This window comes from Schistocerca piceifrons, chromosome 8 (genome assembly GCF_021461385.2).
Source record: "Schistocerca piceifrons isolate TAMUIC-IGC-003096 chromosome 8, iqSchPice1.1, whole genome shotgun sequence".
Lineage (NCBI taxonomy): Eukaryota > Metazoa > Arthropoda > Insecta > Orthoptera > Acrididae > Schistocerca > Schistocerca piceifrons.
In genome coordinates, this window is record NC_060145.1 from 407,376,691 (window position 1) to 407,394,075 (window position 17,385).

General features: G+C 38.8%; 1 protein-coding gene across 4 annotated transcripts in view; it reads right to left on the minus strand.

The window, feature by feature from the left end:
* Positions 1 to 17,385, minus strand: part of LOC124712559 (putative uncharacterized protein DDB_G0282133) — a 173,341-nt gene that overhangs the window by 116,034 nt on the left and 39,922 nt on the right. For all 4 annotated transcript variants that reach the window (XM_047242870.1, XM_047242871.1, XM_047242869.1 and 1 more), the window contains exons 2-3: positions 13,681 to 14,364; positions 5,031 to 5,083 (exon numbers count right to left, since the gene is read on the minus strand). In XM_047242870.1, the coding sequence (XP_047098826.1) occupies positions 5,031 to 5,083; positions 13,681 to 14,346 (719 nt within the window). In that variant the 5' untranslated portion in view covers positions 14,347 to 14,364. The remainder of the gene's footprint in view (positions 1 to 5,030; positions 5,084 to 13,680; positions 14,365 to 17,385) is intronic.

Genomic DNA, 17,385 nt, shown 5'->3' on the forward strand with positions numbered 1-17,385 from the left:
CAATGTCGGCACTAGTACAGTGTATATCCACCTTTCGCAGCAGTGCAGGCTGCTATTCTCCCATGGAGACGATCGTAGAGATGCTGGATGTAGTCCTGTGGAACGGCTTGCCATGCCATTTCCGCCTGGCGCCTCAGTTGGACCAGCGTTCGTGCTGGACGTGCAGACCGCGTGAGACGACGCTTCATCCAGTCCCAAACATGCTCAATGGGGGACAGATCCGGAGATCTTGCTGGCCAGGGTAGTTGACTTACACCTTCTAGAGCACGTTGGGTGGCACGGGATACATGCGGACGTGCATTGTCCTGTTGGAACAGCAAGTTCCCTTGCCGGTCTAGGAATGGTAGAACGATGGGTTCGATGACGGTTTGGATGTACCGTGCACTATTCAGTGTCCCCTCGACGATCACCAGTGGTGTACGGCCAGTGTAGGAGATCGCTCCCCACACCATGATGCCGGGTGTTGGCCCTGTGTGCCTCGGTCGTATGCAGTCCTGATTGTGGCGCTCACCTGCACGCCGCCAAACACGCATACGACCATCATTGGCACCAAGGCAGAAGCGACTCTCATCGCTGAAGACGACACGTCTCCATTCGTCCCTCCATTCACGCCTGTCGCGACACCACTGGAGGCGGGCTGCACGATGTTGGGGCGTGAGCGGAAGATGGCCTAACGGTGTGCGGGACCGTAGCCCAGCTTCATGGAGACGGTTGCGAATGGTCCTCGCCAATACCCCAGGAGCAACAGTGTCCCTAATTTGCTGGGAAGTGGCGGTGCGGTCCCCTACGGCACTGCGTAGGATCCTACGGTCTTGGCGTGCATCCGTGCGTCGCTGCGGTCCGGTCCCAGGTCGACGGGCATGTGGACCTTCCGCCGACCACTGGCGACAACATCGATGTACTGTGGAGACCTCACACCCCACGTGTTGAGCAATTCGGCGGTACGTCCACCCGGCCTCCCGCATGCCCACTATACGCCCTCGCTCAAAGTCCGTCAACTGCACATACGGTTCACGTCCACGCTGTCGCGGCATGCTACCAGTGTTAAAGACTGCGATGGAGCTCCGTATGCCACGGCAAACTGGCTGACACTGACGGCAGCGGTGCACAAATGGTGCGCAGCTAGCGCCATTCGACGGCCAACACCGCGGTTCCTGGTGTGTCCGCTGTGCCGTGCGTGTGATCATTGCTTGTACAGCCCTCTCGCAGTGTCCGGAGCAAGTATGGTGGGTCTGACACACCGGTGTCAATGTGTTCTTTTTTCCATTTCCAGGAGTGTATATTGTAGGTTGTTTGACTTTATTGCAATAATTACACAGGGCAGTGATAATGTGATTGTATGGGTAAAAAAATCTACTCACCAAGTGGCAGCAGGAGAACACACACATACAAGGTATACATATGCAAGCTTTTGGAGGCAAAGATTCTTCTTCTTCTGGCAGAAGGGTTGAAGGGGAAGGAAGAGGGGTGAAGGAGAAGGACTGGAGACGTTTACGAAAAGGAATAATTTCGAAAAAGCACCTAGAACTGCACGTCAGGGGAGACTTACCGGATGGGATGAGAAGGAAAGACTGTTTGCCAAGAACTGCACCCGATGAGATTTAAAAACCTGAGAGCTTAAGGGTAATATGTAAGACAGAGATTACTGCTGAGACATTGTGCTCAAATTAAAACAGTGAAAAGCTAAGTGCACTGTTCATAGCACAGGTGGATGGGGGACGGCGAAAAAATGACGGGTCAGAAAATGAAGGATGAAGAAAGATAAATAGGATTTATTCCTCACCGAAGGCCAGCCACACACTTTAATCCACATTAAACCAACTAACAAACAGTACTTGCATTTTGACAATTGCCATCCTTTCCATGTCAAACAATCCCTCCCATATAGCCTTGGCTTTGAGGCAAAAGTGTTTGTTCGGATGCAGACTCTTTACAGCAATACACCACCATTTTGACTTCAGCCATCACTGAACATAATTACCCCACCAGTCTTGTTCAAATGCAGCTTTATTAGGCCATCCGATCAAATTTGGAATACACCAATTGTCACTCAGGTACTTCGGGAAGGGCATGACTCCCTAAAATCATGCACTGAAATGAGATCCATTCTATCTGAGATTTTGCCCACCACACCTAGAATAGCTTTTCACTGCTCTCCCAATTTCCCCAACATCCTTGTCTGACCCTATGCTCATCCTGCAACCATCTCCTTTCCCTGTGACAATCTTCGCTGTGAGACTTGCCCTATGCAGCCTCCTACCACCACCTACACCAGCCCTGTAAATGACTAGACATATACTATCAAAGGAAGAGCCACCTGTGAAACGACAAGTCATATACCGGCTATTATATTAACATTGTTCGGCCTTTTACATTGGCATGACTATCACCAAGTTATCAGTTAGGATGGATGGGCATAGGCAGAGGGTGTATTCCAGTAACACACAATATCTTGCTGCAGAGCATGCTTTACAGCATGACAGTCGTGACCTCGCTGCCTGTTTCACCTCACGTACCATCTTCCCTGAGACACCAGTTTCTCACAATTCCGCAATTGGGTACTAGTGCTACAACATGTCCTTGGTTTATGCCACCCACCTGGCCTTAATTTACATTACTTTCTTCTGTCTCAGCATTTCTTCACTCTAATTACTGCCTTCTTCACTCTGTTTTTGTTTTCTACATCTTTCATTTTCTGACCTGTTTATTTTTCGCCACCCCCTCCCACCTCTGTTATGTACAATGCACTTAGCTTTTCACTCTTATTAACTCATGACTTGTGTTTTAGCAGTATTCTCTGTCTTGCATGTTACCCTGGGTTCCACCTTTAAGCTCTCAGGTTTTTGAATCTTGTCTGGTGCAGTTCATAACAATCAGTCTTTCCTTCTCATCCTGTCCAGTAAGTCTCTCTGACTGCAGTTCTGAGTGACATCTAACCCTTTTGCTAAACCTCTCAAGTCCTTTTCCTTCCCCCTCAACTTCTGCTGGAAGAAGGAGTCACTGCCTCTAAAAGCTTGCTTGAGTGTAACCTTCTTTTGTTTGTCCTGCCACCACTTGGTGAGTAGATTTTTTTTAATGTATCCAATCACATTAGACAATATTAAGACATTTTAATATATTAATTAAGACACACACAGCTATACTAGTGACCTGTAAACTGTTTACAAATGTAAGCAGTAAATAAAATCAAAGAGCACTCATTTTTTCACAGATGGAATCACAATTTAAGCTGAACTTGTTCCAAGTTTTACGGAGACACTGTACTTTTAAAGTACTAATTCCTCTTGATATTGGAATTTTGTCATCGAGATTTTCTTCTGTCCTGTAGTTCCGCATTATCTCTTTTAGAGACCAACAGTAGTCAGCCCCATCTTCTGTTCATCCCATTTTCCTTGGTAACGTGATTCAATTTTTTTCATGTCTTGATGAGCTCTTTGTCCAAGCTTTTTCACATCATCTCAAAGACTGTCAGACAGAAAAGCAAGATGAGTATGAAGACAATGGGTTTTAAATACTCATATTTCATCCTAAATTTTCCAGAGCTGTCATCATATATTCAGCCATGGCTTTGAAATTTGTGTGTTTCATATTTCTTACACATTGTTAATCACATTCTTAAATCCTGTCCAAGCCAGTCGTTCATTTTTCATCAAACTTCAAATGTTCGATCCCACAAATACTCCTTCTTTCAAGTTTAGCCTCAGACAGAAAAGAAAATCTGAAACTTATATACTTAAAACAATCACCATCTTTAGGCATTGCTTTGACGAACAGTTTCATGATTCCCAGTTTAACATGAAGAGATGGCAGGACGATTTTCTCTTATTTCACAGAAGACTCTCTTATCACATTTTTCTGCCCAGGATTCATTATTGTTCTGGTAGGTCATTCTATTCTACTCCAATGTGATTCAAGGGCATGACTATCCCAGAGGCACAGGAAACTTCACTCCCATTACTTCCAGGTCTCCACATACAACCCAATGGTGTTTCAAGCAGTTCAGTGCCTTCAGTAGAATCTCCGTATTTTAATAGGTTATTTTAGAATATTCAGTTTCTTTTAAGGGTACAGAATATTGTATCAGCACAGAGCCATACTTATTTCCAATGTGTGGAAGTACAGCCTTCAGCATTCTTTTGTTAGAATCTATAAATAGTCTCAATCCATTCATGTTGTATGTAACACCGTATCTTGGTGAACACCTTCAATGTTCTTACAATAAACAAGAGAGCCTTCTTTAGTGAAACATTCATGAAATTCTGATTCTCTTGATCCAGTAGAATTTTGTGCACAGGGTAAGCAAATGCTTTTCCTTTAGTAGAGACCCGACAACTTATGCCACTTACGAGGTCATTCAGTTCTTTTGTGAGTGTGGAGTAATAATCAGGGTCTCATGATGTTGAAGATCCCAAAATAGTGGGCAGTTCAGGCATGGGAATAAACAGTTATGTGAATGAACAATTCCTTTCACACTGTTCATCTACAAAAATTCCAATATTTTATATGGTTTTCTTGTTCTCTCCATACCATTGGAATACCAAATGGTAAAGATTTCTGCTTGCCTTTTCCTCAAATCTACAACACAGTATAACCAACAGTATTTGGTGCAAAAGTTTTGTCCTGATGTCCTGACTTTATATTAACAAAAGATAGGTATGCTATTTTGACAGATGAGGTTATATTCTCTCTCCTGCTTTTGAGAGTCAAAACAACTCAAGAAGTATTGATCTTTTCACAATCAATCATGTTGAATCATTTTATGATTTATTGCAGTATGTATTATGGAGGAAATTTAAAAATAGGACACTTTAGGAATCCTGTAAAAATTGTGGGTGTTATAAGAAAAGATAGAGCATTTTTGTGAAGAGCATTAAACAGCCACTATTTATACCTCGTCTAATAAATGCCTCCTTTTCATGACCTCCAACTCTTATAGCTGCATTTCTTTACATATTTTATATATACAATTCATTGTGTCAACTGCTACAAGTGATTGAACAGTGAAAAGATGGGACTGTATTCTAACATACCGCATGAGTCCATCTGAAGATGCTTTTTGGTCTGGTTGCTCACTCGCATGTTCCTGTGAAGTAGAAACAAATGCCTACAACAATTGTCTTAAAAAAAAAAAAATCAAAATGAAATAAGAACATAAAGAAAATTGAAACATTTCACTTACCAACTGTGAATTTTACAACCATGGTATCAATTACAATGAACTATATAGAACTTGTACCTTATACTTCCATCTCAAGCAATCAAATTGAGAAAAAAGGAAACATTCAATGACAATACACACAAATCATATATAGTTTAGGACTACCACCGAAAGAGTATGAAGATTACATTTGACAGCAAATATGAACAGGCTATAGGGGCATCAATGTATAATATAGGTAACCATAGACACTAAATAGTCATGAAATTTAAACCACACAACTGGAAAGGGTTGTCCAAAAGAGACAGAGATCCTGACCCAAACCCTGGGATGAGAGAAGATGCGAAGCTGTTTGCTTAGTCCATATATAAAGAAAGGCACAATTATCAGAGTGGTATGTGTGTCAAATCATAGAATATGGATTGGCAGCAAGTTTGTTACTGATACATGTAAATTTCACAATATTGTATAATTTGTTTCTATATTCTTATTTTAAGTAAGTTAGTGCAGCAGGCATATTTTCAATATCTTGAAAATTGCTATATTTGTTAACTAATAAATACACATTATTATAGCAATGGAAAAAGTTATCTACAGTTGTATGGTTCCTGCCCTCAATATAAATATCAACTGTTTGGAATAGAGAAGAGAACTTCTCATGGTAAAAACAATTTACTTTTTCATGTGGTCACTTCTTTTACTGCTTCGTGTAGACCTTTATGTACAGTGGCTGATCTTGTCACTTGTGCATATTTATTAAAATCAACATCTTTAGTAATACGTGTCACCTCCTTACATTTCCCATTCTTAAGTTATATATTTTTCAAGAAATGTAATTAATATCACATATTTCTATATCTCACTTGCTTATTCCACTTCCACATTCTGTGTTGGGACCTTTTTATTATTATTATTCCTATTCACTTCATGAGCTTTGCTACAAAACAGCATTTCAAATGTCCCCAATCTTCTCTTTCCACATTTTCCAGATGATGCTTCCATCTGGTGCCGAACCCCAAACTTATAATTGAATTCTGTTAATAGACTGCATAAGCTAATTTGTTTTACACTATAACTCCACGGGGCTCAATAGCCTAATGCAAGAATTTCAATTGGAAGCCACTTCAGTTCCTTGCTTGACCCTAACCTAACCCAGTAATCTTATGGGGGAAAGGGGACCTACAGTTTAAGATGGGATCCAACCCACCCATCATTCCTGATGAAATGGAAATGATCGTATAACATTGTTGGCCAGGAGACCCCATTCAGGGGAATTCGGCTGCTGTATTGCAAGTCCTTTTTAGTTGACGCCACTTCTGCGACTTGTGAGTCAATGGAAGGATGCACACAACAACCAGTCCCCTGCTGGGAATAGAACCCGGGCCCTCTGCGTGGTAGGTGATAACGTTCCCGTACGCTACGGAGGTGGACGTTCCTGATGAACCTTAATATATCACTGAGAGATAAAGGATAAATTAAGGGAGTTAGAACAGAAAAAAAAAAATTTATTTTATTTTTTAAATATAATCTACACCAGTTGAAAACATTAAAATTGTTACATGCATTACTTCAAGACCTAATAAAATGGTAATTTTTTATATAGAAGGCTGTGTTATAAAGATGGGTACCAGATCGAGGAAGTTGAAACAAAGTTTGAAAAAGAAGAAAACTTTCTGCTAGTAAAACCATAAGAGGCAGGCTGACAGATAAAATGATTGAGGAACTACAGCAGTATTATGGGATGGCCATTAGAAATAATACTGAGGATTCGTCGAAAATAAAGCAGGCAGTATGGGCTACCTTCTTCCACAAACTGTCAACTGATGAAAAAACAGTACACCACCTTTGCCCTCATGGAGCCGATTCATGGTGGAATTACCACAATGTCCAGTCTACAACAGTTCATACAGCCATAAACATTCTTTCCCAGCAGCAGTCATGGACATCATAAAACTTATTTTTAGAGACCTGGCAAATCCTGAATTATTGAAGAAGTGTCTGTATGGTCAGACTCAAAATCCCAATGAGTTGTTCAATAATATTATATGGACTTGCTTACAAAAATATGTTTTTGTTGGAATGAAGACACGAAAGTAGGGGGGGGGGGGGGGGGGGGGGGAGGGGGTCAGTGATGCTGTTATTGCTTTTAATGATGGCAACATTGGTATGGTGAAAGTGCTACAGCATATGGGAATGAATCCTGGGGCAAACTGCATCAGAGAACTTGAACGGATGGACAAGGTTCGCATTGATAAAGAAGAATATGCAGCACAGTTGGCCATCAAGGAGTCCAGAAAGAAGAAGAAACTTGGAAAAAGATCAAGAGGATGATATACAGTATGGTGCAGGGTGCTTCTGAGTGACAAAAAATAAAAAAAATTAAGCATATATTAAGTGAGTTACGGTCTTCTGAAACTTTATAGAAGCCGTTCCTGAAAATTTACATTGTCTGTTGCATTTTTCCCTAAATCTCAGAAACCACTTCAAGCAGAGCATTCAAATTTTCAGGGAGTAATAACATACATATCCTGAATCTACTGAACTAAAAGAAGAATATAATGTTATGTATAATTAAAATTATTTAGGATAACGTACAAAAAAGTACACAAAATTTTAACCATACAATTAAACAACTGTATTTCCGAAATTAGTAGCTGAAATACAATCACTGTAGTTCAGTAGACTCAGAATATACAGTTTAATGTCCTGTAAAAGTTTCATGTCAATGGCTACAGTGGTTCCTGAAATACAGGGAGGCCAAGTCACTAAATTTAACATTGTCGGGATAGGGCATTCCAACTCCCCTTAATGACATACTGCAAATTTCATAGTTCAACCAGGATTCAATCCTGTGACATTTTAGTTTCCCAGTGTATCTATTACTACCAGAACACCAGGTCTGACTCAAAAAATACTTCTTACTACTGAATGGCTATGCATTTTCTTTTACACCTTTCTCGGTTCAAACATAACAAATAACTCAAAATAATGTAATGTTGCTTGCTAATATAAGCATGATAATTAGGTGTCCAAAGTCAACTGCACCTGACAGAGCTCAGATGAAAGTTGAACATATTCGTCCAGAATAGATACTGACTGTCTTCGAAATGAAAATATGCAACTGATGTCAAACATTATCATATGATACTGATAGGTTAATCAGACATTGTGTTTAATGAAGGTTATGGTGTTGTTCATGACATCAAGGAGAAAATTTTGATCGCTTTGAACATCAAAGTAGTTGATAATATTCCATAATGACAATACTGCATGATGAGGCTTTCATTCAAACTATAATATCCAAACCATTTCACAAATCCTATTATAAATTGTAATTAATTTTACTAAGAAGTGTTTACAAAGTATAGCTTCCACATAAACAGGATGAAGAAGAAGTTTTAGGTGCCCTTTAAAGTCCAGCAAAACAGAAAGGAATTAATAATAGCACACCCTACAAATATTCCCCTGAAAAGATGTCAGCAAGATCAGTGCAGTATATTACAGCTTAAACGACCCATACCAAACAGCTGATAATGAGTGTGTAAACTTAAATGACTCAGGCCCTTTTTTGGGTGAAGATACACAAACATGGCATGTAGCAAGTTAATGACTACTGCTTTGTTTTCCTTTAATCCAGTTCTCATAATGTGCTTACCTACAAGTTACTGTCAATCCTACTAGAACAATAGAAATCATCTTTGCAGATAAAAGTAAAATCAACAACACTGCTGCAAAGCAGATTATTAACGGCCTTTCAGATAATGAGGGACAAGATGCTGACAGTAACCACCAATCTACTTTGTGTCTCATAATATAGTGACACTCTGCTCAAAAACAAGTAGGTTTATAAATAAGAACACTACTCAACTGTTTAAACAGTACTTCACCAAGTCGAATGGGAGCCTTCTCATACCATGTAAATTCCATCTGACACATTTAGTAATGTGAATCCCTTTTTGAGATCATACAATGTACAGATTGCACTCCAATAAACAGCTCAAGATGCCTTCATTACAGTACACATCAAAATCTCTTTTAAACAGGACACCACATTAAGAACTTCAAATAAAGAGAGAGTGTACCAGGTTGTATACATGGACAAGGAAAAAAAATACACTTTCTCCCGGGTGACAGTATATTTTCCCTTATCAATCCTTTGAATGGTTATCGTTTTATACACAGGCATACAATTTCCCAGCACTTTAGAAAATGAAACTCAGGAAAAAAGACATGTTTTGGAAACATCTTTGATGTGCAGCAAAATGTACACTGCATATTTTCGTATTACAAAAGTATACACTGGAATTCCACCAATCCGCATGTTACTTTTCAAATCATTGAAATCGAGATTTCGATGCGCTTTTGTAGGCCACTCATAGCTCGTCACATGATCTCGCCAGCCGATGACAGCGGAGATTCAGAGCATAGGACATGTGATGTAGTCAGCCAACAGCAACATCACTGTTAAGTAGCACGAACACACAAACAGGGAAAGTTCATAGTTTAAATTAATATACATAGTGTTGCTACAAGAAAAGCCAAGTTTTCACACATAATATTGTTCTCAAGCTGCAAGAGAAGCTAAGCTTTCACATATACTGTTGATCTTTTTTGCATGTGTTACATTTTAAGATATATCACACAAATGTGCCAGTAAAATCTTTAATAATGACATAAATGTCTGCTCTTCAGGGTTCGAAATTCTTCTAAATGGCGCGTCATCAAAGAGTTGATTTTTAAATGAGAGTCAAAGGCTCTGTGATTTAATAAACTCATGGTACATTTTTGCACATAGTTCAACCTACGTAAAAGAATATTTACTTTGAAAGCAATGCTTTTCAAACCACTATTAGCAATATTTTCCCGCTACCTGTTAGAAATAGGTTCGTTTCAGCAGTTGCCAGAAAGCACAGATAACAGGTGACACCGCGCTTGGGTAGCTATCATAACGTATGTACGTACGTGTAAAACATTGAAAGATCATACACTATGTCATAAAAGAAACAAGACATCAGAGGATACTGCAAGATCATCAGAATTTTGTGAACAATATTAAAATGTGCACATTTAAAGTGCATACTTAAAGTGCACATTTGTATGTCCGGATTCCCAATGAAGTAGACCTCAACCTGACATTAAGCTTTTCAGTGTGTTTTTCGGGATGTAAATTTTCTTGGAGCACCAGTACTGTATTATATCATGTTTGGTTCTTTATTATGACATGCTAGAAAATGAAAACGTGTATTTGAAATGCAGCGAACAGTTGAAACTAGCCAGTGCTGTGGAATTAAATATTTCATTTCAAATACATTGACTGCCTCTGCGGAAAACGTTAACAGAAGTCAAATTTCTTGAACAAACAGACAAAAATTACTTCATAGTTCCGCAAGGCGACTAATGCTTGACTGTCAGAAAGGTGGAAATAAAATAAAATCTGAAACTAATGACATATTTTAGCCTTCCGTAATGTTGTGAATGTATTTTAATTCACTTGATAGCTCCCGGCCACAGATATCCGTATTGCTTTCATTGACGTGAGAGTAAACGAAGGGGAAACAGCAAAATCAATAAATGTAAACACGGGTCATGTGGAGACTACCCACTATAACTCAGACTGCTCCAGTACGACATTTGCGGACCGAGTCAATACTTTTTTTTAAAAAAAAAAAAAAAAAAAAAAAAAAAAAAAAAAAAAAAAAAAAAAAAAAAAATCGAATTTTCAAAACATGTTCATATTGTAGCGCACATCTTTCTGAAAAGTCTGGAACATAAAACATATGTATTTGAGTAAATGTAAGGCATATTATTTAGTCTTAAGTATGCCAAAGTGAAGTGCCACGCCTCTTCATAAAGCATTTTTCTACCGCACATCCAAACTATATTCAAGCAAGGGGAAATTGAAATGTCCTGTGGTGCCTCTCCTGCTCCCAGTCAGCTGGTTTGACAGCCTGGCCCTCTTGAAAAAAATTTCGCAATTAATAGCGGATGAGATTATTTGTAATCAAGAGAACAAGAACTCTTCAGAAAATCTGAACTCTTTATTGCCTTTTAGTTAATAACTTGCTGTTTTGTGTGACATAAAATTAAATATAGGATATATAAAACCAATACCGACAAGAGATAGGCAAGAAATTACACATTTCTTCAAACCTTAGCTCCTAATACTTTTTTCTCTCTAATCTTGGTACAGCTTTATATGGCGTGCTTTCCTTTCTGCGAAAGAATCTATTACCTCATCAAAGTTCGCCAAACGTTTTGCTACATGAAAAATCGAAATGTCGTTATCTAATACTGAAAAAGCTGTTAATACAAATAATACCCAAGACTGGTGTGGTTTCTCAATCTGATTATGTCTATTTTGGCACTGTCTGCTATATAAAACAAAATAGGCCTTTCTAATATGGCAGCAATTTTGTAACACACCAAATAAACGAGACTGTTTTGGCACAAATGGCCATTTTTATAACACAATAGGACATAATCCATGAAATACCAATATCAAATGCCTATTAGGCCTTCTACGAACAAAAAGCTTTATGTTAGGAAATAGTATCACATTTCATTCATATGCAACAGCTTCTCAAGCATGAGATCGAAAAGTAGTATTACGAAATTTTTATATAAATTTGAAATCGTCTTATTCTTCCATAATTTGTGTGATGCCCCCGTTTCTTCTCCTTCCTCATTCTAAGAATCTTGTCATCACCAATTCTGTAGCTATTGCTGCCATTGTCGAAATTTGTTCGTCCATTAACTTCACTAACCCTGTCAGAATCACAGGTTTAGTTATCCTGTGATAATTTTCCAGTTAGGCGTTATTATGTGTTCGAACAACACGTTTTCCGCATTACTTCCAAATAGATCTTGTGCGTCTGCTAGCCGGGGACTGTACAACTGGTCCTTACTAGTGTAGTGATCTGGCCAAAAATTTTCTGTCAAAATTCCATTTTCTTGGATACACCGAGAAGATAATACGTAATGTTTCTCACCTGCTATTCCTGTTAGTCATTTATTTCCATTCTGGTAGTCTGAATCTACGGATTTCGCTAGTAATTATAATAATGCTGATCATTTGCAAACCCAATCAACCACATAACCAGACAGCAATTGGCATTCATCTGTTTGGCTTTACTCCATCAGCTCGTATTGCCCCGCCCCCTTTTGTCTGCGGAAAGTTTATTTCTAGATGCGACGAAGATTCTCCTGACAGAGGCATCACGTACACTATGCATGCATTCAAAAGTCAACTTATGATTCATTCAGAAATCAACTTAAAATGTGTTCAAAAACCAACAGGGAAGCTTTTCAAAAGCATATGAATAATCTATAGACAAATGTGCCTGGATGTTAGGTGCTTTGTGAAACAAGTTATTTTTCCTCAAGAATATGAGGAAACTTTCCGGTATCATCTAGCTGCTTGCTGTGACTGCTTGCACAGCCAACAGCCACATTCCTGTAGACAGAAGCGGGAGAATCAACTACTCAAACGTGACTCAACTGCGCATGTGCATGAGCCCATGTGTAACTGCAAAAACAAATCGAATGTAAACAGTTGCGACTTCACGCTCATTGGAGGCAATTTGTTGTTATGAAGCACTACATAGTCTTCCTAAAGCCTTTGACACATTTTCAATTGGCAGGCACTTGAATGAGCACTGTGTGTAGTTGTTGTATATGGCGCAATTCCTTTGCAATTTAAGTTATTTTCGTTTTTTTCTCTTGTTTATGTTTTATTGTTGAAGTATTATTCTGCAGTAGCGGGATACAGTAATATACTTTGTTAGAAAATCGGTTCTTACCAGTCAAAATTACAAAAATTTAACTGAAAACTCAAACAATGAAAAATTCCCCGAATTCTAAAAATATCCTGGGTTTTTCCCGATTTTCTCCCTGATGAAAAAATTCCTGTGTTTTTCCCGGATCTCCTGGGTTGTACAAACCCCGTGTACTTATACAAGAACTACTGCAAAAATTCTAATCACAGAGACTGGTGGGTGGGTGCGTGGCAGTGAGCCTTCATTAAAATCCTTCTCCACACTGCAAATATCATCATTTAAATTACTTAAAATGCTAAAATAACCAATGTTTTGATTATAGTGCAGTGGCCTCCCTGAGAGCGTAGACTGTCTACACTAAAAGAACAATTGCTGTATGTGGATAAAATGACAGAAATTTTACTATTTAAGTAACTGGCAGTGCACCTGGAAGACTTTTATCAGATTAACATTGGTAACAAAAGCTTACATTTATATGCAAAAAATATGTATCTGTTGGGATAGATAAATTATTTGGGCAACAACAATAACAATGACAATGACAAGACTACAGTTTTCACTTGAGCCTATATTATTTTTATTAAACTCAATAATGATAAAATTTATTTTCATGTGGAAACAATAAAGCAAGAACTAAGCCACTATAGACCAGCTCTTATGAAACATGAAGAATTTACAGTACAGCTTGACATTAAGTTTTAAGTTACCACATATTGCTTGTTTTATAAGTAAGATCAAGTGCCATACCTCAACTGTTTCATGATCCATTGGCTCGTGAGCCTCGCATGATTTTCGGGGAAGAGCTCCTTGGTTTTTCAATTTTTCTATTTGCATTTTAGCAGCTTCCAATTCCCTTTCCACAGAACACAATTTGGATTTTAAATCTTGGTTTTCATTAAGTAACATTTCCTTTTCTTTTTTTTCCTCTTGATATTTCCTATTAATGGTATTTAGATTTGATTTCAAAGCACGGCATGTGTTCTTTAATTGTGAAAGGTCTTCTGGATTAGGTTCTGGAGGTTCAGCTTCCATCTTCTGCTTGTCTGTATTTGCATGTAACACCTCGGATGAGCGGTCTTTATTCTTGCTCATGCCTGATGCGTCTTCTAGAATCCTTCCTGATTTAGGTTCTGGAGGGTCAGCTTCCATCGTCAGCTTGTCTATATTGTCTTTATTCATGCTCGGGCCTGATGCAGCTTCTAGAATCCTTCCTGGTTTAGGTTCTGGAGCATCAGCTTCCATCGTCAGCTTGTCTGTATTGTCTTTATTCTTACTGGGGCCTGATGCATCTTCTAGAATCCTTTCAGATTTTCCATTGATCATACTGTCATTCACTGACTCCGAGCTCTGCTCTGCACTAGCAGGAGCAGCCTTATGCTTGTTTTTCCTTGATTTCTTGCTGTTCTTGCTCATTGTCCCAGAATCTGCAGACTGGATTGAAAAGTAAACCAAAATGTAAATTACACACACAATCAAACAGAAACATATAACTAGTTAAAAAAGAACTATGCATAATAAAATGTAGCATCCAAAGGGCAATATGTCTTATCTAAAAATTTACTGCAGTAAATATGATAAAATGGAATTTTAGAATATGTAACAGGAGGCCTCAAACCATATTTCTTTAGCTCGATATTCTAACGACAAGAAACACAATGAAATGCCAAATAAGTCATCATGTCATCAAGAATTTTGGGTAATAATTTAAGAATGAAATACACACTGCAAATTTCATATTACATTAATTTCCACATGCATTGCAAACTTACACCGATATGCCCCTGCCTCATTCCTGACTCCTGAGACCCAGCTTGCTTTTGGAAACACCTTTCTGCCTAGCAGGACTACGCATGGCTGGCTGTCACGATAAAAAATTTACAAACTGTTTTACATAGAGACATTATGTTGCTTCCCCACAACCACCCAAGAGGTTTAAAACCCTTCTATATACAGTAGTGTCCCTTTAATCTGATCTAATTTGGACCAGACCTTGTTCGGATTATCGATTTATTCGGATTAGCTGGAATTACAGTGAGGAATAGCTAGAATGAAGTATACCAAGCAGATACGTAGGTATACCATGGTAACAAATGGGAGCTAGTGTGGGAACAATGGCTCACTCTCACTCCTTGCCCTTGTTGTTGTGCACTGTTGAGGCCTTTGTAGTATCTGAGGTCAGTGCACTGCCAGTGGGCTTGCAAAGCTCTTGGTTATGTTAGTTATCGATCATTGGCACACGTAACAGATGTATTGTATTTGTTCAGGTGTAGTGGTGCACGTATTTTCTTCATGAGTGAACGGAAACATACATGTTAACTCTCAAAGAAAAACTGAATGCTTTAAAACAGATAAGAAATGGTGAGAATGTACCTAAACTGGCAATAGAATTGGGTGTTGGTAAGGCAACCATTTGTCATTTGAAGAAGAATCGAGATTCGAAAAACGTCATGGAATCTGTCAGCTAACACGTACTGGAGAGAAGCTTTCTTCTGACTGTGATGCAGCGAAGGAATACTTGGGTGAGTTTGAAAAAATGATAAGAGGGGGACAGTATTCTCCCCAACAAATTTATAACGCTGATGAGACTGGCCTTAATTTTAGGGCTTTGCCAACAAAAAGCCTGGCATCAAAAGCAGAAGACCATGCTCCTGGTTTTAAAATGTGCAAAGTTCGTGTTACTTTATTAGCATGCAGCAATGCTGCTGGTAATTACAAGGTGCCTTTAATGCTGATCGGCAAATCTGCTAGGCCAAGAGCTTCTAAAAACTCCAACATGAAGTCCCTGCCCGTATATTATCGCAACCAGAAAAAAGCATGGATGGATGGTAAGCTGTTCAAAGAATCGTTTCACGACCAGTTTGTTCCCTCTATTTGACGGTTTTCTAAGGAAAATCATTTGTCTCCCCGTGCAATCCTTTTGATTGATAACGTGCCATCTCACCCCAGCAATGAGGAATTATGTGATGGAGAAATTGCGGCGAAGTTTTTGCTGCCGAATGTTACACCACTTCTACAGCCGATGGACCAGGGGGTACTGCAAACATTAAAACTGATTTACAGAAAACAGTATTTAAGAAGGCTGATCCAAGATGACAGCAATCCTTTAGTGGACAAAATAGAAAAGACCAATGTGAAGGATGTTGTTTATTGGGCCGCTCAGGCATGGCAGAGTATTTTAGAAAATACTCTGAGAAAATCATGGAGAAAACTGTGGACATCTCTTGAATTTCAGGACAACCTGGTTGAAAATGAAGAGGAAAATCTACTACAAATGATACAGACAATCACTGGATGTGAAGGAGCTAGTGAAGGAGACATAGATGAGTGGAAGGCAGTGGATGGGGCATGCTTGGAGAACCTTACTGATGCTGATTTAGTTGCTGCTGTGACTCAAGACAAGGAAGAAGTGGACTGCTGTGATGGAAGTGACAATGAGTATGAAAGTGACAAAGGAGAGATGGTACCACATAGTGACGCAGCAGAAGCCCTTGATCTCACGCTACGTTATTTGGAGCAACAGCCCACTGTTTATGAGACGATGGTGCAACTATGTGTCATATAACAGACCATCTTCATTATGCCAAAAAACAATGACTTGAGTTTTTGTCATCTAGAAAGTAGGGATAAAATGTCTGCTGTATTTTAGTAAGTCTTACAGCTTTTCTTTCATTGTTACGAATTGCTTAAACCTAATGTTTTTTCTAATAATGTTTACTGTACTGCGTAAATTAAAATAGTGTGTATGTACAGCAGTTTACTGCACAGTTTTCCATACTTAGACTAACATTTTTCATGTTCGGATTAACGGGACTGTGCTGTATAACACAATGTGGATACAACTGCACCTCCTGGCCATCACTTATCTCCATGAACTGAAATGTTAAGTACTACTGATAGACATGTATATATGTATACACACTATACCAGTTTTAATTACTTCCTTGATAAGGAAAGAGGGATTAAGTTTGAAATGTTAAAAGGGATGGGGCAAGTCACTAAAACTCCAGGATGATGATGGGCAGGTCACTGATGATGGGCAGGTCACTAAAGCTCCAGTATGATGGTGTGAGAATATCCTAGAAGTTCGTACTTTGAATATATGAATACCCTCAACAACCACCTTCTGTTTCCTCTTACCGGTCCAAAAGAAGTATATCATTAGCTTCTGTTCATAACGTTCTGATCTCAGAGTTATTTTCGAGCTCTGGTAAGTGCAACACATCAGCAGACAATTCGTCGCTCATTCATTTTTCTGTATGGATACTAAAAGTTCACATTTTTTTTATTAATGAGGTTACTGATGTTTTGAAGTTACCATTCTTACCTTCTGTATTTTTCAATGTAGGAAGTATAGCTAAATAATTTGCAAAGAGTCAAAATGTACACTTCATGTAGCCTTCGGCATTCCTTTTCATCAATGATTAGTATGAATGGAGCAACTGGATTTGTAAC